This window comes from Dama dama, chromosome 19 (assembly GCF_033118175.1).
Source record: "Dama dama isolate Ldn47 chromosome 19, ASM3311817v1, whole genome shotgun sequence".
NCBI classification, from domain to species: domain Eukaryota; kingdom Metazoa; phylum Chordata; class Mammalia; order Artiodactyla; family Cervidae; genus Dama; species Dama dama.
In genome coordinates, this window is record NC_083699.1 from 65,174,923 (window position 1) to 65,198,191 (window position 23,269).

General features: G+C 50.7%; 1 protein-coding gene across 2 annotated transcripts in view; it reads left to right on the forward strand.

Moving 5' to 3' along the window:
• Positions 1-23,269, forward strand: part of RFTN1 (raftlin, lipid raft linker 1) — a 216,108-nt gene that overhangs the window by 102,022 nt on the left and 90,817 nt on the right. For both annotated transcript variants that reach the window (XM_061167257.1, XM_061167256.1), the window contains exon 4: positions 14,805-14,913. In XM_061167257.1, coding sequence (XP_061023240.1) covers positions 14,805-14,913 — 109 coding nt within the window. The remainder of the gene's footprint in view (positions 1-14,804; positions 14,914-23,269) is intronic.

Below are 23,269 nucleotides of genomic sequence, written 5' to 3' on the forward strand. Positions count from 1 at the left end.
GCGTGGCTGGTTAGGCACCCATGATGCCTTGCACCCACTGGCAGCACACAGCTCCCTGGGAGATCGTGTGGTTAGGGTACCACTTGCACCCCTCCCCCCATCCTTTCTGAGATGTTCCTGGGGATACCAAACCCGTATCCGCAGCTGGGGTGCATGTCTGTTGGTGAAAAAAGAAGGGAGAAGGCAGGGCAGTGACCCCCTGAGGAGTTCTTTCTTTCCCTTCTACTTCAGCACTCCCCTGATAAACTCCATAATGAGGTGCTTTATTGAAAAATTCACTTGGGTTTGTTCACTTGGCCTTTTTCTTCCTCGAGTATTTCTTGTTTTTCAATAAGGTAGGTTTAAATTTATTTATTTACTTAGGTGTTTCCTGGCCCCCCTTCTCCGCCTGCGGCAGGCAGGACCGTCGCTCCCGCTGCGGTGGAAGCACAGGGTCTCAAGCACTGGGTGGCGGGAAGCCCCTGCAAGCCTTTCTCAAGCGTCCCTGTTAGAAAAAACTGTGGGCTCCAGCAGCCTTTTTTTTTTTTTTTCTTTTGTAGATTTGGTTCATTTTGCAAAGAGGAGTTCATGGGAATTGTCAGTACTCTTTTCCCTGTTGAACTAGAGCATCTTTGGGGATCGGCAGTCTGTCCCCCTCCTCTGACCTCAGCCACCACCAACTGCAGAGATAAGAAATACCTTTCATCTCTCTCCCATCCAGTCACTCCTTCTGCAAAAAGATCTTAGCTCTCATTTCTGCTCTCCTAAAATATTCTTTCACCTCCTCCTCCATCATACCCAATGATGCTTGCTTAATCTTCTTAGAATCTGTACTTTCCTATCTTCTTTTGTCTAAGATGATTCATGACTCCTCTTTTCCTCAAATTGAAGGCCAGGCCTGTCCTGTTGCAACCCTCTCCGGTTCTTTCCATCCGCCTTTCTCCCTTTCTGCTCCAGCCAGCACTACAGAGCCCTCATCTCATCCGTTCCAACAGCAGATTCACCCGTTCATTTGTCAGGCTTCTGTTTACTGATCCAGCTGAATTATAATAAACAAACCTTGCCTTCCTGTATCTTTTACCAGATTGACCTATTTATTATTTCCATCATGTAACTCATGCTTTTTTTCCATCTAGATCCTTACTGACTTCCGTTCTCAGTGCCTGGAATGTCTTTTTACCCATGGTCTCATGACTAATGTTCACACAGCTTCAGAGACTCAGCTGACATGCTCCTGGCTTTTTAAAACTTTCCCTGATCCCTGACTCTAGAAGCAACTGAACTTTCATAGCTCTTCTCTATGGTTGGAGAAGGAAATGGCAACCCACTCCGGTATTCTTGCCTGGAAAATCCCATGGACAGAGAAGCCTGGCAGGCTACAGTCCATGGGGTCACAAAGACTCGGACATGACTGAGTGACTGTACTTTTCTCTGTGGTTAGAATAAATAGCAGTATTGGGTAGATAGATGCCTGTAGACGCTAAGTTTCCTTTTTAAATGATTGAAGTGTGGTTGATTCACAGAATTATATAAGTTCCAGTGTACAACATAGTGACTCACAATTTTTAAGGATTACACACCGTTTATAGTTATTGTAAAATGTTGGCTATGTTCCCCATGTTGTACAGTTTATTCTTATAGCTTATTTTATGCACAATAATTTGTCTCTGAAACCCCTCCCCCAAGTCTCCCCTCCCCATTCCCCTCTCCCCACGGTTAACCACTAGTTTCTTCTCCCTCTGAGTCTGTTTCTACTTTGTCATATTGACTAATTTGTTTTGTTTTGTAGATTCCACATATTGATAACATGCAGTATTTGTCTTTCCCTGTCTGACATTTCACTAAGCAAAATGCTGGACTGTAAGTTTCCTGAGAGTGGGACCTAACTCCAGCCCTACATGTGGTCAGTGGTCAAGCAGACGATGAAGAAAGAGATGATAAATGAGCAGATGTCTTTATTGTCATTAATTTTACATAAGCTCATGAAGCTAGAAGAAGCTTTCTTTTTCTTTCACTCATAGATCTTTTTCAGATCTGTAGTTCATTTTCCTCCCTATTACTCCTTAAAAAAACACACACACACGAGAACACCATTCTGATCATTTTACTTGAACCTGGCATTGCCTTGAGGGAAATAGTTTAAAATTCCTTCCTGTTCCCAGAGATAGAGAATTTGTTTCTGTCAACTGACATTTAATGCTTTTTTTTTTCCTCATTGGAGAAGTGCCTAGTGATCTAAGTTTGTGTTTGTCACCATTTCTTTATGACTGTTCCTAAAAGAGGCAAAAATAGCCCTATTGATGAACTGTACATTCTCCCTCATTTCTTTTCATAACTCAAGTTCAGACTGTGCTTTCTGTCCTGGGAAAAAGAAGATGACGCTTCAGCTCATGGTCTTGGAAGCTGTCTAAGGGATTAATGAGTTGGAGTGAGATCTATTACATGTTTATTATTTAAAAGACGTGTGTATGATAGATTTTATTAACATGTTTATTGTTGAAACGGATAGTTTACAATAGTTTTTTGACGGGCATCTGCTTTTTAGTGGCCTGATTTCAGATCTGTCTGTGAGACCAAAATAGGTATTCAACTTACTGCTTGGCATTTCATGGGAATAACTTGAGGATTAACCCTTTTGCCCGTGATCATGTTGAATGTTTAAAGCACTCAGAAGTGTTGCAATCATGGACAGAAAAGGGTTCTGTCCCAGCCGCCGTGAGATCAGGCAGGTCGGAGTCAAGTCCTGATCCCGGTCGCGGGGAGTGGGGCAGGGAAGAGTTGGCCGGGTCATCCCTAGGGCTAAAACGCCGGGCTCGGGTTTCTGGGTCAGCGGTCCCGATGCTGAGCCCATGAGACAGTCTGTTCCCTCTTATCTTTCGCCTGGCCTCCAGCCTCCGTGACTCACAGCGGGGCCCTGTGTATGGATCCCAGGGGTCAGGGCCTGGTGGCCAAGAGGTCAGAGTCAATCTCAAGGACGTTGGCTTACGTGCTATTTATAAACATTGCTTAGAGCCAAAATTGGACATTTGTGGCCAACATAAAAACACAACATAGTAGCCTCTTTAGAAGAATTAGAAGATCTGGCAGCGCTGGCCTGGAGTTTTGAGTGATGGCTTGGCTTGAGCTGCCCGTAACACGGAGCTTTTCCGCCGTCCTGGCCGGCTCCTCAGTGGGACCGTGGTGGCTGGGCCTGGCTGCTGACCTCACACGGGCACTGGGGCTTTCCCTGGCCGGTCAAGTTCATCTGCAGCCATGTTGCTCCCAGAAATGGTGATGTGGAAGGGAGCCAGGCTGGACCCTGTGTGTGCAGAAAGGCAGGAGGGAGCATGTTTCTTGGTGGAAATGAAGACCGATTCTCTATCCTTTATGTGAGAACAAAGTGATTAGATTATGCACTCTGGTCAAAAATATACCGTCTTGCACTCATCGTCCGTGGGCCCTCTGAGGTCGCTCCCCGTGGTGTGACCTTCTGACCCTCCCCGGGGAACGGCCACGGCAGTTGTGACGGTGGTGCTGTGAGTGAGCCTGCGTCTGTGTGTGAGGGCAGCGTCTCGCGGAGTGAGTTATCGTTTACATGGTTTCAAACAACCCTACTGGGTTCATCTCTCAGGGGCTCCATGAGCGTGTAGATGACTCTTTGCCGCCCTGCCTTACCTTTAGGAAAGGCCTGCACACACACACACTCAGTGTCCAAATCTGGTTTCACGGGTTTGTTTGACTAGCATTTATAAGAATTTTCTTACATGGCCATGTTCAGTGTTGGCCCAAGTCCCGTTTATGCAGTTTGGGGTGATGAGAAAGTTCTGGAAATGATCGTGGTGACAGCTGCCCAGCATTGTGAACGAACTTAATGGCACTGAATGTTCCTGAGAAATGGCAGAAATGGTCAGTGTTTTATGTGTGTTCTGCCACAGTAAAAAATAAGAAGAGTGCGGACAGCAATGAGTGGGAAGTATTTTTGAGTTTTTCTAATGGAAAGAGGCACAGATAGCATTATGCATTCATATATTTCCTCAAGGTCGGGTCCTTTTTCTGGGAGCTTGGTCTTCTGAGCAGACTGGAGTGGACACGGCTGGTCTCTCCAGGTCCCTCTTTCTGCGTTTCCTCTTTCCTACGGATTCGTTCCATTGTCGCCAAGGAAAGCCTCCAGGAAAGGGGCAGCTGGAACACAGGCCATCAGTTCCCGTGCTGGCTGCCCGCCAGCATCACTGGGGTGTTTGCAGAGCCCCGTGGCCCAGGCTGCACCTCACACCAGATAAACCACAGTCTGTGCGAGCTCCCGAGGTGAGCCCGAGGTTGGGTGCGGCCGGGGGGGACGCCTGCCCGAGGGGACACGCCGTCTGAGTCACTGAGCCTGGTGTTTGCCTGCTGACTTGCTCCCGTGTCTAAAGTCAGAGCACATCAAGGAAGATTATTCTTCCTTTTCCCTCAGACCCAGTTGTTTCACTCATTGTCTTCTTGTGATTTGAGGAGCATCTTAAAAAAAATTTATGTATTTATTTGGCTGTGCTGGGCCTCACTTGCGGGATCAGATTCTTTTCGTTGTGGCCTATGGGGTCTTGTTCCTTGACCAGGGATCAAACCTGGGCCCTCATGTTGAGAGTAGAGTCTTAGCCTCTTAACCTCAGGGAAGTCCCTCAAGGAGCTTCTTATATAGAAAGGATGGTCAGGCAGGGGCGTCGGTGCAATTTAGGACAAGAAACACTGACTTTAAGAATAAACATCGCAGAATCAAAACAAACAAGCGTCCTCACCCCCAGCATAGCTGATGGCTTTCTTTCTTTTTTGAAAAAAAGTAAATTATTATTTGGAATAATTTCAGGCTTAAGAGAACAGTTTCAAAGAAATTAAAGCGAATTCCCTTATACCCTTCACTGAGTTTCCTGCCATCATTAATATCTTACATCACTGAGGTACATTTGTCAAAACTAGGAAATTGACATCGGTATGCTGCTGGTAACTAAAGTGTGGATTTTATTTGGATTTCATCGGTTTTTCTGTTAATGTCCTTTTCTGGTTGTGGGCCCCTGTCCAGGATACCACAGCATTTAGTTGTGATTTTAAGGATTTAAAAAAGCAAAAACTCAGCAGAGCTGTGAAGTCTTAGTTGCTTCTCCAGTGTCTTAAATGGTTGGGGGTGCTGGATTTATGTGCCTTGTTGACGCTTTCCTGCTGTGCTCTGAGAATCTGAACTCATCTTGTCTCATTCATTCTTGACTTTCAGGACCTTACATCTGTGCTGTGTGTGTGCAGGCGCATGCGCGCGCTCAGTTGTATCCGACTATCTCTGACCCCCTGGAATGTAGCCCACCAGGCTCCTCTGTCCATGGGATTTTCCAGGCAAGAATACCCGAGCGGTTTGCCATTTTCTTCTGCAGGGGATCTTCCCGACCTGGGGATGGAACCCGGGTCTCCTGCATTTCGGGCAGATTCTTTCCCATCTGAGCCACCAGGGAAGCCCTCTATGCTCTATATGTTTTTCTTCCCTCTTCCTTTCAGAAACTCCTTTTGGAGTGGCTGGAAATAACCCCCTCCCAACTCTGCAGTGTGTTTAGTTGGGGCCCCAGGACACGACATGGATCAGAGGCCCTGTTTAGTTAATGTTCGCTCCAGGCTGGTTCTGAGAAATGACCCAACAGCACAAGAATGGTGTTTTTTTTCAAAAAGCCAAGATATTTGGAACCCATGTCTTAGATTAATTTTACCATCAGCCCATTTAACAGGATAGTCATATATTAAAGGTGAACAGATTTCTTGGCAAAGCCTTCTTTCCATAGGGTGTATCAAATCTAGTTTCTCTCTTGGGCTTTAAAGAGGATAAGTCAATTGAAGAGGATGTGGTAAATATGTTAATGAAGCCGTGAACCCGGTGGCTCCTCCCCTCCCCTGGATGTGCCTCCTTGACTAGATCCCGGGCAGTATGTTCTCTCGGTTCTCTCTCTTCCTCTGTGGTTGCTCTTTCTTTGTCTCCTTGGCTGCTTTCTCTTCTTTCCTTCCCAACTTCTTCAGGGTGGAGGGTCCCCAGGCTCAGTCCTGATTCCCCTCCCTCTCTTAATTAAGATCTCATCCAGTCTTGTGCTTTGACTAGCATCCGGAAGTGGCTAACTCGCAAATTGACCTCCCTAGCCCTGTCTCTTGAAGTCCAGACTCGAACATGAGTTCAGTTCTCTACTAGACATCTCGGCTTGGCTGTCTGCTGGATGTGTCAAGTTCGGGACGTGGCAAACCAAATTCTTCCCGGGACACTGCTCCCACAGCCTTCCTTCCTCATCACAGTCCTGGCTGCATCATCCATTCTCTGCCGCTGGGGCAGAAACCCTTGGAGTCATCCTCACGTGCTTGCTTGCTTTCACACAAACTGTTCATAAGGAAGTCCTGAAGATTCCGCCTTGAAAATTTATCCAGAATCCAGCACTTCCCACCATTGTCACACTGCTACCAGTCCACTTTGGGCCGCCATCACCTCCCACCTGGACCACTGGGTTCGTCTCTTAGTGTCCCCTGAAGCCAGAAGGATCCTTTTTTGTAATACTTATTTTTATTCATTCATTTATTTGGCTAAGCCGGGTCCTAGTTAAGGCACTCGGGATATTTACTTGCAGCATGCAAACTCTTAGTTGTGGCATATGGGCCCTAGTTCCTTAACCAGGGATTGAACCCAGGCCCCCTGCATGGAGAGCATGGAGTCTCAGTCACTAGACCCGTGGGGAAGTCCCCAGAAGGATCCTTTTAGAATAAATCAGATCATATCACTTCTCTGTTCAACATCCTCCAAGGAGTTCCCCTGTCGTTCTGAGTAAACGCCGCTGTCGTCACTGTGGCCTGTGAGGTCTGTGCTCTCGGGCTCCTCACTGGCTGTCTGATCTTGTCTCTTCTTCCTCTTCTGCCCCTTGTTTGCTGAGCTGAGCTGCAAGGCCTTTTCTTACCATCTCACCCCAGGGCCTTTGCACTGGCTGGTCCTCTGCCTGGAAGCTTGTTTCCCGGCTGTCAGCACGGTCAACTGCCTCACCTCCCAGAGACCTTTATCCAGGTGCCACCTTCTCAAGGAGACTGCCCCGAGCCCCTCATAGAAACTGCATAACCAACCCAACCCCCGATTCTCCTTACCTTGCGGTTTCTTTATTCTCTAGTGCTTTCCGCTGCGGGACGTACTGTAGGTGCTCATGTGTATTTCTTATTAACTGCCTGTCCCCTTCCACCCGACTGTGAGCTCAGTGGGGGCAGAGGTTCCGTCTCCCTTGTCTGTTGGTCTGTGCTAAAGAAGAGTGTCTGCCACACAGTCGTAGCGTGGTCGGTATTCATTGTGTGCATGAGTAATCAGGAACCGTGGTAAAGGCCAGGAATGCAGATGATAGGAGTAGATCGGCAGCTGCTCATGTGTGAGGAGCCCAGACTTCTAGCCTTGCCTTGTGCTCAGGGCTGGACGTGTTTTTGTCTTATTTAATCTTTACAGGGATGCCAAGAGATGGCTACTCGTTGAACAGTGATAAAAACTAACCATAAAACGTTTAAATCAATTCTCCAAAGGCACACCTCTGGGAGATGACCCACCTCCAATTAGCTTTAAGTACTGTAGCCTCTAATAAACCTAGAGGAAATTGTGGAGGGGAGGGGTGGAGGGAGGTGGGGAGGTATATTTCTTTGTTAGCACTTCTGTGAGTGTCCGCATTTAATCTCAGCGTATTTGGTGGTAATTTCCAGATAAGAGAGGCTTTGAAGTGAAGTGAGGTGAAAGTCGCTCAGTCATGTCCAACTGCTTGCCACCCCATGGCCTATAGGGTCCATGGGATCCTCCAGAATACTGGAGTGGGTTGCCTTTCCCTTCTCCATGGGATCTCCCCAACCCACGGATGGAACTCAGGTCTCCCGCATTGCAGGCAGATTCTTTACCAGCGAGCCACAAGGGAAGCCGCAGAGAGGCTTTGGCTGGTAGTTAATCCTGCATCTCCAGAAATGCAGCCTGGGTCCCGCTTTTTTCTTACTGTTTAGACCCAGATCTTTCTGTCCCTTTGGGAAGTGGAAGCCTGAATCGGGGCGTCAGTCTAGGGGAAGTTTGGTGGTTTCCAGTAGCCTTTTCCAGGACAACACAAGGAGGTGGCCTTTGGGGAAATGTAGGTGGAGTTCTCCTCCCACACGGGAGGGAGGCAGATGCTGCTGAGCCAGTGATGCATCTTTGGGATTCTTAGGAACTCAGCTGAGTGCAGGACACCCCCTCTGCCGTGCTGGGGTCCCTTGGGGGCCAGCCCATGCTTCCTGGATTCTTAGCAACTCAGCTGAATGCAGGACACCCCCTCCGCCATGCTGGGGTCCCTTGGGGGCCAGCCCATGGCTCCTGGATTCTTAGCAACTCAGCTGAATGCAGGACACCCCCTCTGCCATGCTGGGGTCCCTTAGGGGCCAGCCCGTGGTTCCTGGACCCACTTCTAGGGCGTGTCTGCTTCTTGATGCCAGGGTGGTCCTTGTCCTCTGAGACTTGAGGCCTTCATCACCTGGCAGAGGCTGTTCTCAGGTGTCTGGCTGGATCTTGGTGCCTAGACTTGGCCCCCCAGGAGGAGGCCTGGTCTGAGCACGAAGCTGCTGTGCCTTCTCGCTCGGCCACTGAGTGAGTTTTCTTTGCTCTGTGATAAGTCACCACCAGCCTAGTGGCTCAAAGAGCATGCGTTGATGACCTCAGTTTCTCCAGCTGTTCCGGGTTCTTGGCTGTGGGCCTCGTGGGGCTGCTGCAGAGGTGTGGGCTAGGGCTGCTGTCTCATCAGGGGCTTGGCTGGGGAAGGCTGTGTGGCCAGGCTCCCTCTGGTGGTGGGCAGAATTTCATCTCCTAGGGCCGAGATGCCTGCTTCGTGCTGGCTGTTTGTTGCCCACACGGCACTCTCACTGCCTGGCAGCCAGCACAGGCGGTGTGTGGCTCACCGCTGCTAAGATGGAGTTGTACAATGTCACGTCATCACGGGAGGGAACTTCTGTCCCTTTGCCTAGCTCTGTTTATTAGAAGCAAGCCACAGGTCCTGCCCACTCGGAGGGATTGTAGGAAGGCATGAACGCCAGAAGGGGGGGTCACTGGGATTGCCTTAGGGCACATTCACTCAGGCAACCAGGTTACTGCCCCCCCTCCCGCCTGACCCCCAGAAGGAGCCCAGAAGTGCCCGCTGCCAGCGCTGTAGGCAAACGTCACACTTTGGTGGATTTGATGCTCATTTTCATAGGACTGGTGGCAAGGAGGGGGACTCTGCTGCCCACGTGGGCTTCCCAGGTGGCACGGCAGGAAAGAGTCCGCCTGCCAATGCAAGAGACGCGAGAGATGCAGGTTCCATCCCTGGGTCGGGAAGATGCCCTGGAGGAGGGCATGGCACCCCACTCCAGTATCCTTGCCTAGAGAACCCCAGGGACAGAGGAGCCTGGCGAGCTGCAGTCCCTGGTGTCGCAGAGAGTCGGGCATGACTGAGCACACACCTGTCTCGGGCCGGCACCTCCCCAAGTGTGACTTGAGGGCCGGGGTAGCCAGCATCGGTCCTCAGAGCCCTCAAGGGCCCTTGCCACCTCCCCTGCCCTGCAGCCACGCTTCAGAGTTCCGACCCTTTCGTTTAAACTGGAGTTATTCCTCAAGGCAGGGGCGGGGGGGCCTCTGAGCTACTCCCCTACTCCTCTGAAATGCATGGATTTGCTTCAAGTGACCAAAGACCAAGATGGGAGTTTTCATCTTTCATCTAGAATATTTGTAACAGTGCTGACTTTCGTCCCTCTTCTCTGCTTCTTTCAGTTCAGATGTAACTGAGTTAAGGCTCTTATGAAATGAACCAGAGCTGCCTTCCTCCTCAGAGTACGTCTTGTTCCAGAACAAAAACTGGTAGCTACTAGAGCCTGTAGGAATGAATATCCCCTGGGACTGGGCCCTGAGTTGCTGAAAGAGGGACCCAGCTTCCCTCCTTTCATTCTGTGGCTGTTCTACAAACTGGAAACAATGTTGACTTTCTTGTTTTTTTGCTTTCTCACTGGAAGACTCTCTTTATCCTAGTTGATTTACAATGTTGTGTTGGTTCCAACAGGCACCAAAGTGATTTAGTTATTTCCTTAGATTCTTTTCCCTTATAGATTAGAACAAAACATTGAATATTTACATTTTATATACAGTAGTATGTGTCTGTTAATCACAAACTGCTAGTTTATCCCTCCTCATTCTATCCCTTGCTTTCCCCTTTGGTAACTATAGTTCCTTGTTTGTGAGGCTGTCTCTGTTTTCTAAGGAAGATCGTTTGTATGATTTTTTAATATTTCACACATGAGTGATAGTAACAATATTTGTCTTTGTCTAATTTACTTTACCGAATATGATAATCCCTATGACACCACCCTTATGGCAGAAAGTGAAGCAGAACTAAAGAGCCTCTTGATGAAAGTGAAAGAGGAGAGTGAAAAAGTTGGCTTAAAGCTCAACATTCAGAAAACTGAGATCATGGCATCTGGTCCCATCACTTCATGGCAAATAGATGGGGAAACAGTGGAAACAGTGGCTGGCTTTATTTTGGGGGGCTCCAAAGTCACTGCAGATCATGATTGCAGTCATGAAATTAAAAGATGCTTACTCCTTGGAAGAAAAGTTATGACCAACCTAGACAGCATATTAAAAAGCAGAGACATTACTTTGTCAGCAAAGGTCCATCTAGTCAAGGCTATGGTTTTTCCAGTAATCATGTATGGATGTGAGAGTTGGACTATAAAGAAAGCTGAGCACTGAGGAATTGATGCTTTTGAACTGTGGTGTTGGAAAAGACTCTTGAGAGTCCCTTGGACTGCAAGGAGATCCAACCAGTCCATCTTAAAACAGATCAGTCCTGGGTGTTCATTGGAAGGACTGATGCTGAAGCTGAAACTTCAATACTTTGGCCACCTGATGGGAAGAGTTGACTCATTTGAAAAGACCCTGATGCTGGGAAAGATTGAAGGCAGGAGGAGAAGGGGACGACAGAGGTTGAGATGGTTGGATAGCATCACTGACTCAATGGCCGTGGGTTTGGGTAAACTCCAGCAGTTGGTGATGGACAAGGTGGCCTGGTGTGCTGCAGTCCATGGGGTCGCAAAGAGTCGGACACGACTGAACAACTAAACTAACTAATAATTAGTGATGTTGAGTATCTTTTCATGTACCTGTTGGCCATATGGATGTCACCTTAAGAGAAACGCCTATTTGACTTATGTTCAGTGATCACTGTTTTCCACTCTAGTCATTTAAAATGTCAGTGGGTATTTGTAAATATTCTTGTACCAGCTGATGTCCCCATGTGACAGCAACTGGAATCTCACATCCAAGGACTTTCCTTCTCCGATTCCTGTCTTTGTTGTCTGAGACCCCCACAGGATGCACATGACCGTGTGTTGACTAAGTCTTCTCTTTTAAAAGTCTGGAATCTTCTGCTTTAGTTCCTCTTAGCCTGTCTTTTGTTCAGAGCACAGTGAGAATAACCCTGGGGAGAAGAACACGGGGGGAAAAAGGAACATGAATCTAACCTCTGATGAAGTTTTAAGGTGAGAAGGGAGGGGGTTCAGAATTGGTTGATTCTTTCATAATTAGTTTATTCCAGCGTAGCCAGTTTGGAATCATCTGATTGTTTTATGTATCAGAAGTATGACTCTCAGTCTGTCCCCCAAAAGGATTTGTTAATGGGGAAATTAAAATCAAAATAAGTTATTGACACTTGCTTACCTAATCACAGTTGCACGTGTGGGGAAATCCAAATCCTCTTTAACTTTTCCACTTTTGAATTTAGAGTTTTTAAAATTTTGGTTTTATTTTTTTTTAATCATTTATCTATTTGTGGCCATGCTGGGTCTTCGTCGCTGCATGGGCTTCTCTGGGGTTGCGTTTCTCTGGCTGTGGAGGGTGGGGCTGCTCCCCAGGCACAGTGCAGGGGCTCCTCTTGTGGAGCGTGGCTTCTAGGGCTCGCGGACTTCAGTAGTTGCCACACGTGGGCTCAGGACTTGAGGCTCCCGGGCTCTGGGGCATGGACTCAGTAGTTGTAACTCATCGGTTTAGTTGCTCTGAGGCACGTGGGATCTTCCCAGACTAGGGATCGATCCCGTGTCTCCTGCATTGGCAGGCAGAATCGTTACCACTCAGCCACCAGGGAGGTCCTGAGTTTAATTGTTCATGGCAGCATAAATCGCTTTGAATGATGTGTAAGACTCCTAGAAACAACGTCTTAAAATAGTGTAGCCAACAGGCATGCAGAAATCGTTTCCTTGTGGGTTATGTGTGTCGCAGGAGTTCAGCGTGGAGGTGCCTGTCGGGGTACCCCGGCTCTCACAGGGCGGCCACAGCCCCTCCGTGGTAGGGACCCTCCTGAGTGGGCGAGGAGGGCCCTGCCCTGCCCTTGGCCTTGGAGAGGCGCTATGCACGTGGCGTGAGCACTGGGGAGCCTGGCCCTGGTCTCCCAGTCCTGCTCCCCCCGAGGAGAGGGCCCAGTCCGTGGACCCGTGGCTGCCGTCCACTTCCTGTGGTCTGCTGTCCCGCTGGGCCCACTGGTCCATTTCCATTTCTGACCACCACGTGGCTCCCAGGAGTCCCGCGACCCTGAGTGTCATCCTGGGGTCCCTCAAAGGAGCAGCATGAGTAATGGGGTTTCCCTCTGGTGGCCGCTTGCTGCTAAGTGTGCCGAGTGTTGGGTCACGTGTGTGTGTGAGTGGTGGGGACAGGGAAGCAGCCTGCCGTCCGCAGGGCACGTGGCCGCCTCTGTCTTGATGCAGGGATGAAGGTGTTTGCCGCAGGCAGCCCTTCACGTCCGCTCTTGCCCTCAGATGCCTGCTTCAGTCGCCTTGGAGTCTCTCTGTTTTTCTGAATTGAAGTGTGGTTGATTTACAGCATCACGTTGGTTTCAGGTGTATAGCAAGGTGATTCAGCTATATATATATATATTCTTTATTGCACATGCATGCACATGGGAGACTCATTTGTGGTACACAGCCGTACATGTATGTGTCATACATGTACAAAGTGCCCTTTTCTTTTCTGTGAGGTGGCCCCACGCGTCACCCTGGCCTCCTGAGCTGAGGACTTTTCTGGGCCCTTCCGCTGAGGATACAGGGGGCTTCCGGAGAAGGCCCGCTCTGGGAGGAGGCTGGCTGCAGCCCCCCACATCCACTGCACCCAGGGAGGCCAGTCTGAGGCCCTGGTGCCTGGCCCCCCACCTGTCAGAGCCATGGAGAGCCAAGAGTGTTCTCAGTGAGAGGGCTTTGGGAGGAGAGAACCAGGAAAGAACACGAAGCCGGGACATTTCCCGGAAGAAAAGCAAACCTGCCCGTCCCATCGCCTAGAACCCTGCACAGAGCAAGCTCAGCCCCGGTGGCAGAGACTAGGCGGCCCACGCGGCCCACATTGCTGCCCTGACAGCCCGTTACACACATGTGTGTGCATATATGTGTGTGTGTGCATATATGTGTGTGTGTGCATAGTATGGGCTTCGCTAGTGGCTCAGGCATAGAGGATCTGCCTGCAACGTGGGAGACCTGGGTTCAATCCCTGGGTTGGGAAGATCCCCTGGAGGAGGGCCTGGCAACCGCCTCCAGTATTCTTGCCTGGAGAATCCCCATAGACAGAGGGGCCTGGTGGGCTACAGTCCAGAGGGTCACAAAGAGTCAGACATGTGTATATGTGTATACATACATACGTGTTCTTTTTCAGATTCTTTTCCTCTGTGGATTATTGCAAGATGTCGAGTCGAGTTCTCTGTGCTGTGCAGTAGGTCCTTGTTGGTTATCTGTTATATAGATGTGTATATGTTAATCCCAAACTCCTAATTTACTAATTTACAACCCTCCCCGCACGCCTTATAGTCTTTCTTTAATGCATTTTTAGTTTTGATAGATTTTGCCAGATTGCCCTCTGGAGGGGTTGAACTCTTTAAAAAATCTTTTCCAAATTATTTTTAAAATTTCTGAGTGACACATGAATATTTTCTCTTCCAAAAAAAAGTGAAAAAATTAGCGATCCAGCCAGAGTCCCTTTGGGTGGCCGGTGGCGTCCACACCCAGCTCCCTCCCAGGCCGTCCGCGTCGTCCAGGGTCACTGCTGTCCGCGGGTGTGGGTTCGCCTGCATCTTAGTGGTTCTGTTTCTGTGCCCTGGGGGCGGAAGCCAGCAACGGGAAACAAACGTGACTGGAGTGTGCGTGAGTGAGGGTGTGTGTGAGTGTGCGTGAGTGCATGTGAGTGTGCGTGAGTGTGTGAGTGCGTGAGTGCGTGTGAGACAGTGTGTGAGTGTACGTGAGTGCATGTGAGTGTGTGTGAGAGTGCGTGTGAGTGCGTGAGTGTGCGTGAGTGCATATGAGTGCGTGAGTGTGTGAGTGCGTGTGAGTGCATGAGTGTGTGTGAGTGCATGACTGCATGTGAGTGCGTGAATGCATGTGAGTGTGTGTGAGTGTGAGTGCGTGTGAGAGTGTGTGAGTGTGAGTGCATGTGAGTGCGGGTGCATAAATGCGTGTGAGTACATGTGTGAGTGTGAGTGCGTGTGAATGTGTGTGAGTGCATGAATGCGTGTGTGTGAGTGCACATGAGTGCATGTGTGCTTGTTTAACAGACAAGCCAGGCTGTACTGAACTCGTCGTTCCATAATGATGCGTTTTTGTCATAGAGGTTTTTCCGTGATGTAGACCCCTCTCCCTCTATATTATTTGAGTTTTTTACCATCAGTTATTTTTTGGAAACTGCCTTTTCAGTGATTCGCTGAAGGGAAAAAATTAGGATTTCATTGAACATCCCAGTGATTTTTAAGAAATACATATATATATATATATATATAGTGCAAAATCTTGATGTGTGTATGTATTTCTCTTTTCAGATCTCAGAACGCTGATCTTCACAATGAAGGCTACATCTTGGAATTAGATTGCTGTTCTTCCCTAGACCACCTGACGGACCAGAAAATCCTCCCAGAGTTCATTAAGAAGGTCAGTGCTGCAGTCGATGGACCGTGGGGTGGGTTGGCTGGGCGTTTGCCCGGGTGAACTGCGGGTGGGCCTCGGTCCCGGGCCTGCTCTAACCTGGGGCTTCGGGAGGCCTCGCAGGGGCCGCCCCTTCCTGCTCAGGCTGCCCCTGACCCTGAAGCAAGGTGGCTTCCTGCCCCCCAGGATGCCAGACCCCGCCTTTTTAAGGCTGGAGTGGCATGAATAGCTGGCAGGCCTGCTGGCCCCATGACCAGGAAGCCCTTCAAATCCTCAGGGCGGTGTGAGCCCCCAGCTCCCAGCTCCCACTCGCCCTGTGGGTCTTCACTGCCACGAGCCTCCTTCCATCCCAGAGTGAGCAGGAACGTGCCACCGTCCAGCAACCACAAGCGTGCGATCATCCTGGGGAAAACTGCCTCGTTGCAGGGGCTTCATTTCCTGCCCAGAATCGTGTCTGGTTTTGCACTTCTGTTTGGGCCGTGTGAGGTTTCCTGCTTAATTGCAGGGTGCACTCAGTTTCCGTATGCTGACATCTACATAGGAAGAATGTCCTTCCCAAACTGGGGTAAAGTTCATCGCTTAATGCTCACCTTCTCCTCCCTACCCAGTCTTCCAAGATGATTGGCAGTTCCCCATCCTGTTGAGGGGATTAGGATTTTTTTGAGATACAATCAGTCAATTGTTGTTGATGTTCAGTCGCTCAGTCATGTCTGACTTTCTGCGACCCCATGAACCACAGCACACCAGGCCTCCCTGTCCATCACCAACACCCGGAGTTTCCTCAAACTCATGTCCATTGAGTCGGTGATGCCATCCAACCATCTCATCCTCTGTCGTCCCCTTCTCCTCCTGCCCTCAATCTTTCCCAGCATCAGGGTCTTTTCCAGTGAGTCAGTTCTTTGCATCACATGGCCAAAGTATTGGAGTTTCAGCTTCAGCATCAGTCTTTCCAATGAATATTCAGGACTGATCTCCTTTAGGATGGACTGGTTTGATCTTCTTGTACTCCAAGGGACTCTCAAGAGTCTTCTCCAATACCACGGTTCAATCAAAAGCATCAGTTCTTCGGGACTCAGCCTTCTCTGTGGTCTCACATCCATACACGACTACTGGAAAAACCATAGCTTTGACTAGATGGACCTTTGTCAGCCAAGTAATGTGTCTGCTTTGTAATACACTGTCCAGGAGCAAGGTCTTTTAATTTCATGGCTGCAGTCGCCATCTGCAGTGATTTTGGAGCCCAGAAAGATAGTCTGTCATTGTTTCTCTCATTTCCCCATCTGTCTGCCAGTAGATTGGTGAATTAGTGAATTAGTCAACTAGTGAATTTATTAGTAAATATCGTAGGCGGTCAGCATTGGGCCAGAAATGGTACGGTGTGCTGGGATGCAGAGGATAAAATTGTCATGGTTTCTGCCCTCACGTCCTCACAAGGGAGGAAGCCCTTCTGAATACGAGTGATGAGCCTGAGCAGCAGGGAAGCGGCAGAGACCCAGAGTGGTGTGGGGTCAGGGCGGTGCGTCAGGCGGAGAGGGCAGGATGAGGTCTGATGGGGCTGCAGAGGGCTGGGGAGGGGCGGGAAGCGGGGCGAGGCTGGCAGGGGGCCTCCCAGCAACGCGAGCAGCTGGTGTGAGGGTCAGAGCAGAATGAAAGGAAGATCGGGGCCTTCTGCAAGAAAGGGGCCATGAGAGGTGGGAGGACAGGCTAGGACTCAGCTGTGAAAGCAGCGAGAGTCGTGGAGAGTTCGCCAGAAGAGGGAAAGGATTGGGTGGTTCCTTTCCACAGCCAGTAACTCTGGGTTTCTTACTTGGGGGGGTCACTCCCTGCCTCCCTCCCTTCAGCCTTGTTGAGTGTTCAGGCTCTTCAAGCCCAGGGAATCATCACTCAGGTGTGGTGGGAGCCAAGACATACAGCCCAGGAATCAGATGACCTCTTTGGTCAGACATTTGGGTAATTTTACTTGGACGATGGAAGATTTCTTCTGCTCTGCTTAGAATTTTGATCATTACTTAAGAAATGGAAGGAAGAGCAGTTTTTGTTCACACGTGCATAAGCCTGAGAACACGGGTGCTTTTGTAACTCCGAGATGTCCGTATAAATAGAGCCATCTTCTTTGGATTTGCTGTGAATGATTTGTCCTCATAAACTTGGTGGGGACCTTTTAGAGGTGGAATTTCCCCATCATCTGAGTCCTGGGGAAAAACGGTTGTGGAAATGGTTTTGTAATGTGGACTCAGATACTTAAGAGTATTTGAGGGCAAGTTGGTAGGATGGGGCATAGGTTCTGGCCATACCATACAACAGGCTCTTTTAAAAATGCGTGGTTTGGCACTTTTGTGCAGACCCTTGCAGGACGGACCCTCTGCCTCATGGCCACACCAGCTGCCAAGCATCGTGGCGGGCGGGCACCCAGCTGCCGTGTGTCTGTAGTGCCCGCAGGTGGGCATCTGTCCAACAGGATAGAACCTCAGAGTTATGACTGGTATGCCCCGAAAGACGTCAGCTACTCATGGCTTAATTTTTACTTTCGTCCCACCGTTCTTTCCCCTCCAACTGACTGCGTGTGGGGAACAGTATCTCCTGGTTTGATCAGTATTCAGTTAGATCAGTCACTGACTCCTGCTCCTTCTGTGTTTGCATAAGAATTCTGTTATTAGCATGTAAAATTTTTTTAATTTATTTTTTTAGTGAAGTATAGTTGATTTGCCATATCATGTTAGTTTCAGGTGTACAATGCAGTGATTCGGTTATACATATATATACTTACATATAAATGTGTATGTATATGTCTATATATTCTTTTTCAGATTCTTTTCCCTTATAGGTTTTTATAAAAAATTCAGTATAGTTCCCTGTGCTACACAGTAGGCCCTTATTGTTTAGATATTTTATATATAGTCGTGTGTATATGTTAACCCCAAATCCTAAGTTATCCCTCCCCTTCTCCCCGCTTTCCCCTCTGGTAGCCCTAAGTTTGTTTTCTGTGTCTGAGGGTCTCTTTCTGTGTTGGAAATAAGCTCGTCTGTATCTTTCTCTAGATTCCACATGTAAGTGATGTCGTATGATGTCTGTCTGTCTGTCTGACCTCACTTAGTGTGACAATCTCCGTGCCCTTCTTTTTTAACACTTTGCAGATGATACACTCTCAAAGCCCACTGGGCCGTTATGCCCCTGCCTTCCCAGTACCCCTGGTTTTTCAAATAAACCTGCCTGGGTTCAGGCAGACTGGACCAACCTGCACGCTCGGGAGGCATGCGGTTTCCTGTAACTGGTCTCCAGCTGTGGCCCGGAGTCCCTGGCCCCTGTTTCTGTCAATGGAGACACAGTCCGGGGTCGCGGTCAGCACAGTGGGGGGAAGCCCCCAGCCCACCTTGGACTGCCCAGGTGTGGAGGTGGCCTCGCCAAGTGTCCCTGCCCCGTCTGTGGCTGGGGGCTCCCCCAGGAGGGTCCGGCCCGTCTTGCTGTTGGTAGCGGCTGCGGCTCTGGTTTTTAGGCCTGTGACCATGGCAACCAGGAGGAGCAGGACGAGACGATGGGACTGGGCCCCACCTTCTGCTCCTGTTTCCTGTTGCTGGACGTGATTTCTCAGGAAAACACCGCCTCTGGTGCAGCAAAGAGACGGGCGTGGGGGCTCTCTGCGGGGCCAACAGCTGTTCCATCTGATGGCAGGATTTCACACGGGCGTGAAATTTGTCTGTCATCACACGGGAGGAAGACCACAGGAGTTCCCTGGGAAGAAAGGTAGTAAAAAAAAATATTTGTGTGTTTTCAGTAAATATTCGATGAATGGCTTGGTACACACACACACACACACACACACACAGACACACACACACACAGACACACACACACACACACACACACGGTGAAGACACTTGTTAATTGCCATTCACTTAGGCCAAGATGAAGCTGTGTCTCTGGCGGTTACTGCCTACAGCCGTTCCTTTTTATCTGGGTCATTATTTTGTGTGAAATAATGGCTTCTGTTCTCATGACAAGTAGATCCATCTTGCGATGAGATGGTAATTAACTCATTTTTGTCGCTGTGCCATCACCCAGGAGAAGCTCATCTCCTTCTCCACACAGTAGGATTAAACTCAGAACGACTCGAATATTTTCCTGAAGAACAATGCCTCAGTATTGTTTTTCCATTGTAAATGAGCAGCACCTTTGGATAGAGGACATAGATAGAGGGAGGTGAAGGACAGCTCATTATTTTCCACAATTAGGGCAAATAAAGCCATTTGTACCTGCGTCGTGTGAAATAAGCTGAAGGTGCCAGGATTCACAGCCCCCCTCGCCATGATTTTGCACAGGGGGTGAAGCGAGCGGGTGTAAAGATGACTCTTCCTTTCCCTGTGGCCTAATGGCGTTCTGGGCACTTTGGCTGATGGAATTAAATCTGGGCTACAGGGTTGTGTTCTTCCTCTCATATTCCGCTGTGCTCCATGCAACCGGCCCCTTATGTGAATTATTTATTACGGACCGCAGAACATTTAAGATGCAGATTTATGGGCAGACTTGGAGAAAATGTGTTTTCCAAGCCCTAGAACCAAGTGCTCGAGAGACAGGGCTGTGGAGCTGGGAGAGCATCAGCGCTGCCTCCTTCCTTTGAAACCAGGGCTCAGCTCACCAGGTCGTCCCGGGGCCTGTTCTGTGTGGCGGGCGGGTCTGTGGGACCCTTCGGGGAGTCCCTGTCCTTGAGTTCCCCGAGGACTGTCGAGCAGATGGGGTGATGTAGAACGAGGCGCCCACGGCTTCATCTTCAGAGGACTTTGCATTCTTCGGGGCTTCCTGGGAAAGTGCCTGGGTGTTTGGAAAGCACTTGAAACGTTGCAGAGGCGTGCACAGTTTCTCGCTTGGGTTGCATGGTATTTGCATCCCAGGGGCCACACTGGCAGGGATGTCTCCTTTCTTGATGGAGCTGGAAAGGGCGGGGCTTCGTCTCAGGCTGGGACTGCAGAGATGAGCCTGGCTATCGTCTGTGGTGGGGGGTGCAGGGTGTTCAGGGCTCCAGTCGGGGGCCTGGGGGCTGGGATTGACGACGGCTCTGAGCGGTGAGTGAGGAACGCTTGCAGAGGGGAGCGGCCAGGTGGACAACGCTGTTGCTGGTGTGGACAGACGTGTGGAAGGAAGGCTCAAGGCTGAAAACGGGCCACGACCGGCCTGGCCGGAGTGTAGGATGGACAGGGGGGAAGAAGCCTGTTCTGTGCGCGGTGCTCTTGGTTATGGGGAAGGGACCCTGCTCACTGCCCAGTGTGGGGTGGGGTGGGGAGGGCGGTCCTTGCTCTGAAGGTGCAGGAAGGGCCTGGAGGCTCGGGCCCAGGAGCAGGGACTCCCCTGGGGATGGAATAAGGGGGAAAGAGGAAACGGTCTCTGCATTCCGTGCTGCTGGCGTCTACCTATGTGTCTGTAGGTTGACTGAGTTTTACCTGAGGCTTGACTCCGCAGAGGGAAGCCCCCAGATGCAGACCCCGTGCTGAAGGGCTGTGACCAGCACGCTCTCAGTTCCCCTCTCATCCGTCTGAAGGCCTGTCCCCACCTTATGGGAAATAAAGGAAGGCATGGTTTGCTCAGAGTTACCCTGAAAAGGAGGAGTGGGCTGGGACTTAGTCTGGTCCAGGGGCCACACTGCGAGCCCTGGGCCCTGCTGCCTCCTCTGGGGAGCCCTCGGGGCCCGAGAGGGTGCCGTCTGAGCCCTGAGTGGGGGTGGACTTGGGGGCAGCTGGGTGTCCCTGTGTCTGGTATGTGGGGATAGACTTTGGAGCAACTTGAGGGCGTCTTCTCGGGCAAGGCTGGGCCTCCGTGCTTGGCTGCCTGGGAGAGAAAGTCTCACCCCCGCCCTTGCCCCCCGGACATCAGGCCCTCACCCCCAGGCTTTAGCTTCCCCCTGTCTTTCCCAGATTCACTCCTTTTATGATGAACCTGCAGGATCTAGTAATCAATGCTTAGAACAGAGTGATGGCTCTCACTGGACCACAGAGCCTTCAGAATGTGGACATGGGGGGAAGGGATGTGGGCCCTGCCGGGTCCTGGGGGCCACACCTCAAGGTCAGAACCCAGGGGGTGGGGGGCCCTCGGGGTGGGGAACCAGGGACCTGGATTAAACTGCAGGCGTTGTCCTTTGGCGAATGTGCTACTTCCGTCTTGTTCTAGAGAACTCGACAGACGCTTCAGATCTCAGTGGTTCCTTTTAATGAAGCGTGGTATGCCAGATCCCCGGGACTATGAAACTTCGCCTGTGGTATCTAAGTGACTCACCGTTTCTTCTGAGTGATTGTTGAGTATTCCAGGCTTCATTTCTCCAGGTGCTGCACGGGGCCTAATTTTAATTAGTGGGAGACGCCGACCCAGAGTGAAAGGGAAATTATGTTAAAAAGCTGCCGTGTCCTCACTGTTCCCCCACCTGCTCTGAAACCTAGGGAATCATGACGTTTTTCAAAGGCTGCCTTGGCAGGATGGGGTGTGTGGTTCGAGCCACGAGGGTGCCCTCGGCGTGGAGGGAGGTTGGCCAGGGACGGGGTGTCCTGTTCCCCATTGTGTCTCCAGAACGTAGTGCATATTTGTCGCGCGATCGAACCAATGGGAAGCGGGCAGCAGAGCTGTATCATCGAGACTCTGTGTCGTAGAAGGGGTGGAGGCCGACGTGATGCTCGGTGACTGGAGAGGTGTTGGGGGTGGTCTTCCGTGACGATGAGGGCCACGCGGCCCCAAGGAGCCGTTCAGGACAGGAGGCAACGAGGTTGGCGATGGGTGTGTGGTCGCCGAGGGGCCGGGGAGCCTGGGACCCTCATGGGAACATTCCAGAAGGCAGCTGGAGCTCGAGAAAAGGTGGCAAACGGGGATCTGGCCAACCAAGGGCAGGTGAGTCACAGGGGAAGCGGTTCGGGGGGTCGTCCGGGGGCACGTGGCCCCCTCCCGTGGACAGGCACCTTGCCACCTCAGCGCGCAGCTGCCTCGTGGAGGAGACAGAGCCAGGATCTCCTGAGGTTTCCCGTGGCGTGGCTGGCTGGTGGGTTGGCTTTATTTTAGAGACGTGGGTGAGGGTTTTGATTTTCTGATTGGGAAGTCTCTTGGTTTCTCCATGTGAGGAGGTAGATCCGTCAAAGAACTACAAGAAGATCCTGGCCCAGGATTTCTCGGACCCTCTGCGGTGGAGGGCCAGGTTTTCTTTCTGTGTTCGGTTTTCTCCAGTCTGTTGACGCGCGATGCCTCTGTGGGACGCAGCGGCGGTGAGGAGCTGGAGAAGGGTCTTGACGCTCCCTCTGGTTTCCTGTTCCCGTCTCGTCTCAGGCTGGCAGCAGACAGTTGTGCGGTGCGAGTTCGCTCGTCTTGGCAGAGGAAAGAGGGGAGAGCTCCGGGGAGGAGCCAGAGGAGGAGGGAAAGGAGCTTTTAGAAGAAGCAGGGGCAGGAAGGGAAGGGACCGGGGGCACCGCAGCAGCAGGAGAGGGGTCCTGTTAGAAATCACTCCGGGGGCCGGCCCACGGGCTCCGGCCGCTGGAGGCCACTCCTAAATCGTACACGAGCAGTTCTGAAGGATGCACCAGGCAGAGGCCCCTCTGCCGTGGGTTTACAAGTAAACTTACTTGTTAGGACCTCCCTGGCGGTCCAGTGCCTAGGACTCTTCACTTCCAACGCAGGGGGCGCAGCTGCGATCCCTGGTCAGGGAGCAAGGATCCCACTTCCTGAGGGGTGTGGCCAAAAAATAAATACATAAAAATAAAATAACACCCCCCCCCACCGAAAAGGGGGCTTCCCTTGTGGCTCAGACTGTTAAGAATCTGCCTGCTAAGCGGGAGACTTGGGTTCAATCCCTGGGTGGGGAAGATCCCCTGGAAGAGGGCATGGCGACCCACTCCAGTATTCTGGCCTGGAGAAGTCCATGGACAGAGGAGCCTGGAAGGCTACAGTCCATGGGGTTGCAAAGAGTCGGACATGACTGAGCGACTAAGCACATAACCAAAAAGAGTAAGTTTGGAAGGAGAGAAAGAGTGGTCAAGATAGGGCCCAGGTCTAAGATATTCTTGTTAGGTTGTTTCTAATAGGTGGTTTGAGCGTCTGTAAAAGCTGAGAGGTAGAGAAAAGTTGATGAAGTCGCAGGTGATAGAGGGAAGGCAGGTCCAAGTTGGGCTGAGCAGCACGTGGGACACCCTGTGTTAGGTGTTAGGTGGGTGGGAGGCCAGCCCGGGGGCTCCTGCAGGTGAAGCCTGGCTCCCATAGCTGCCGAAACAGGTCCCAGAGAGAGTCTGCAATAGATAGGTTGGGATGACCACCAGGTGTGGGCTTCCAGTGCCTCTGAACCATGCTTACAACAGACGGCCCTGTTCCTCTGGGCTGGTGGGAGGGACCAAAAACACTGAAG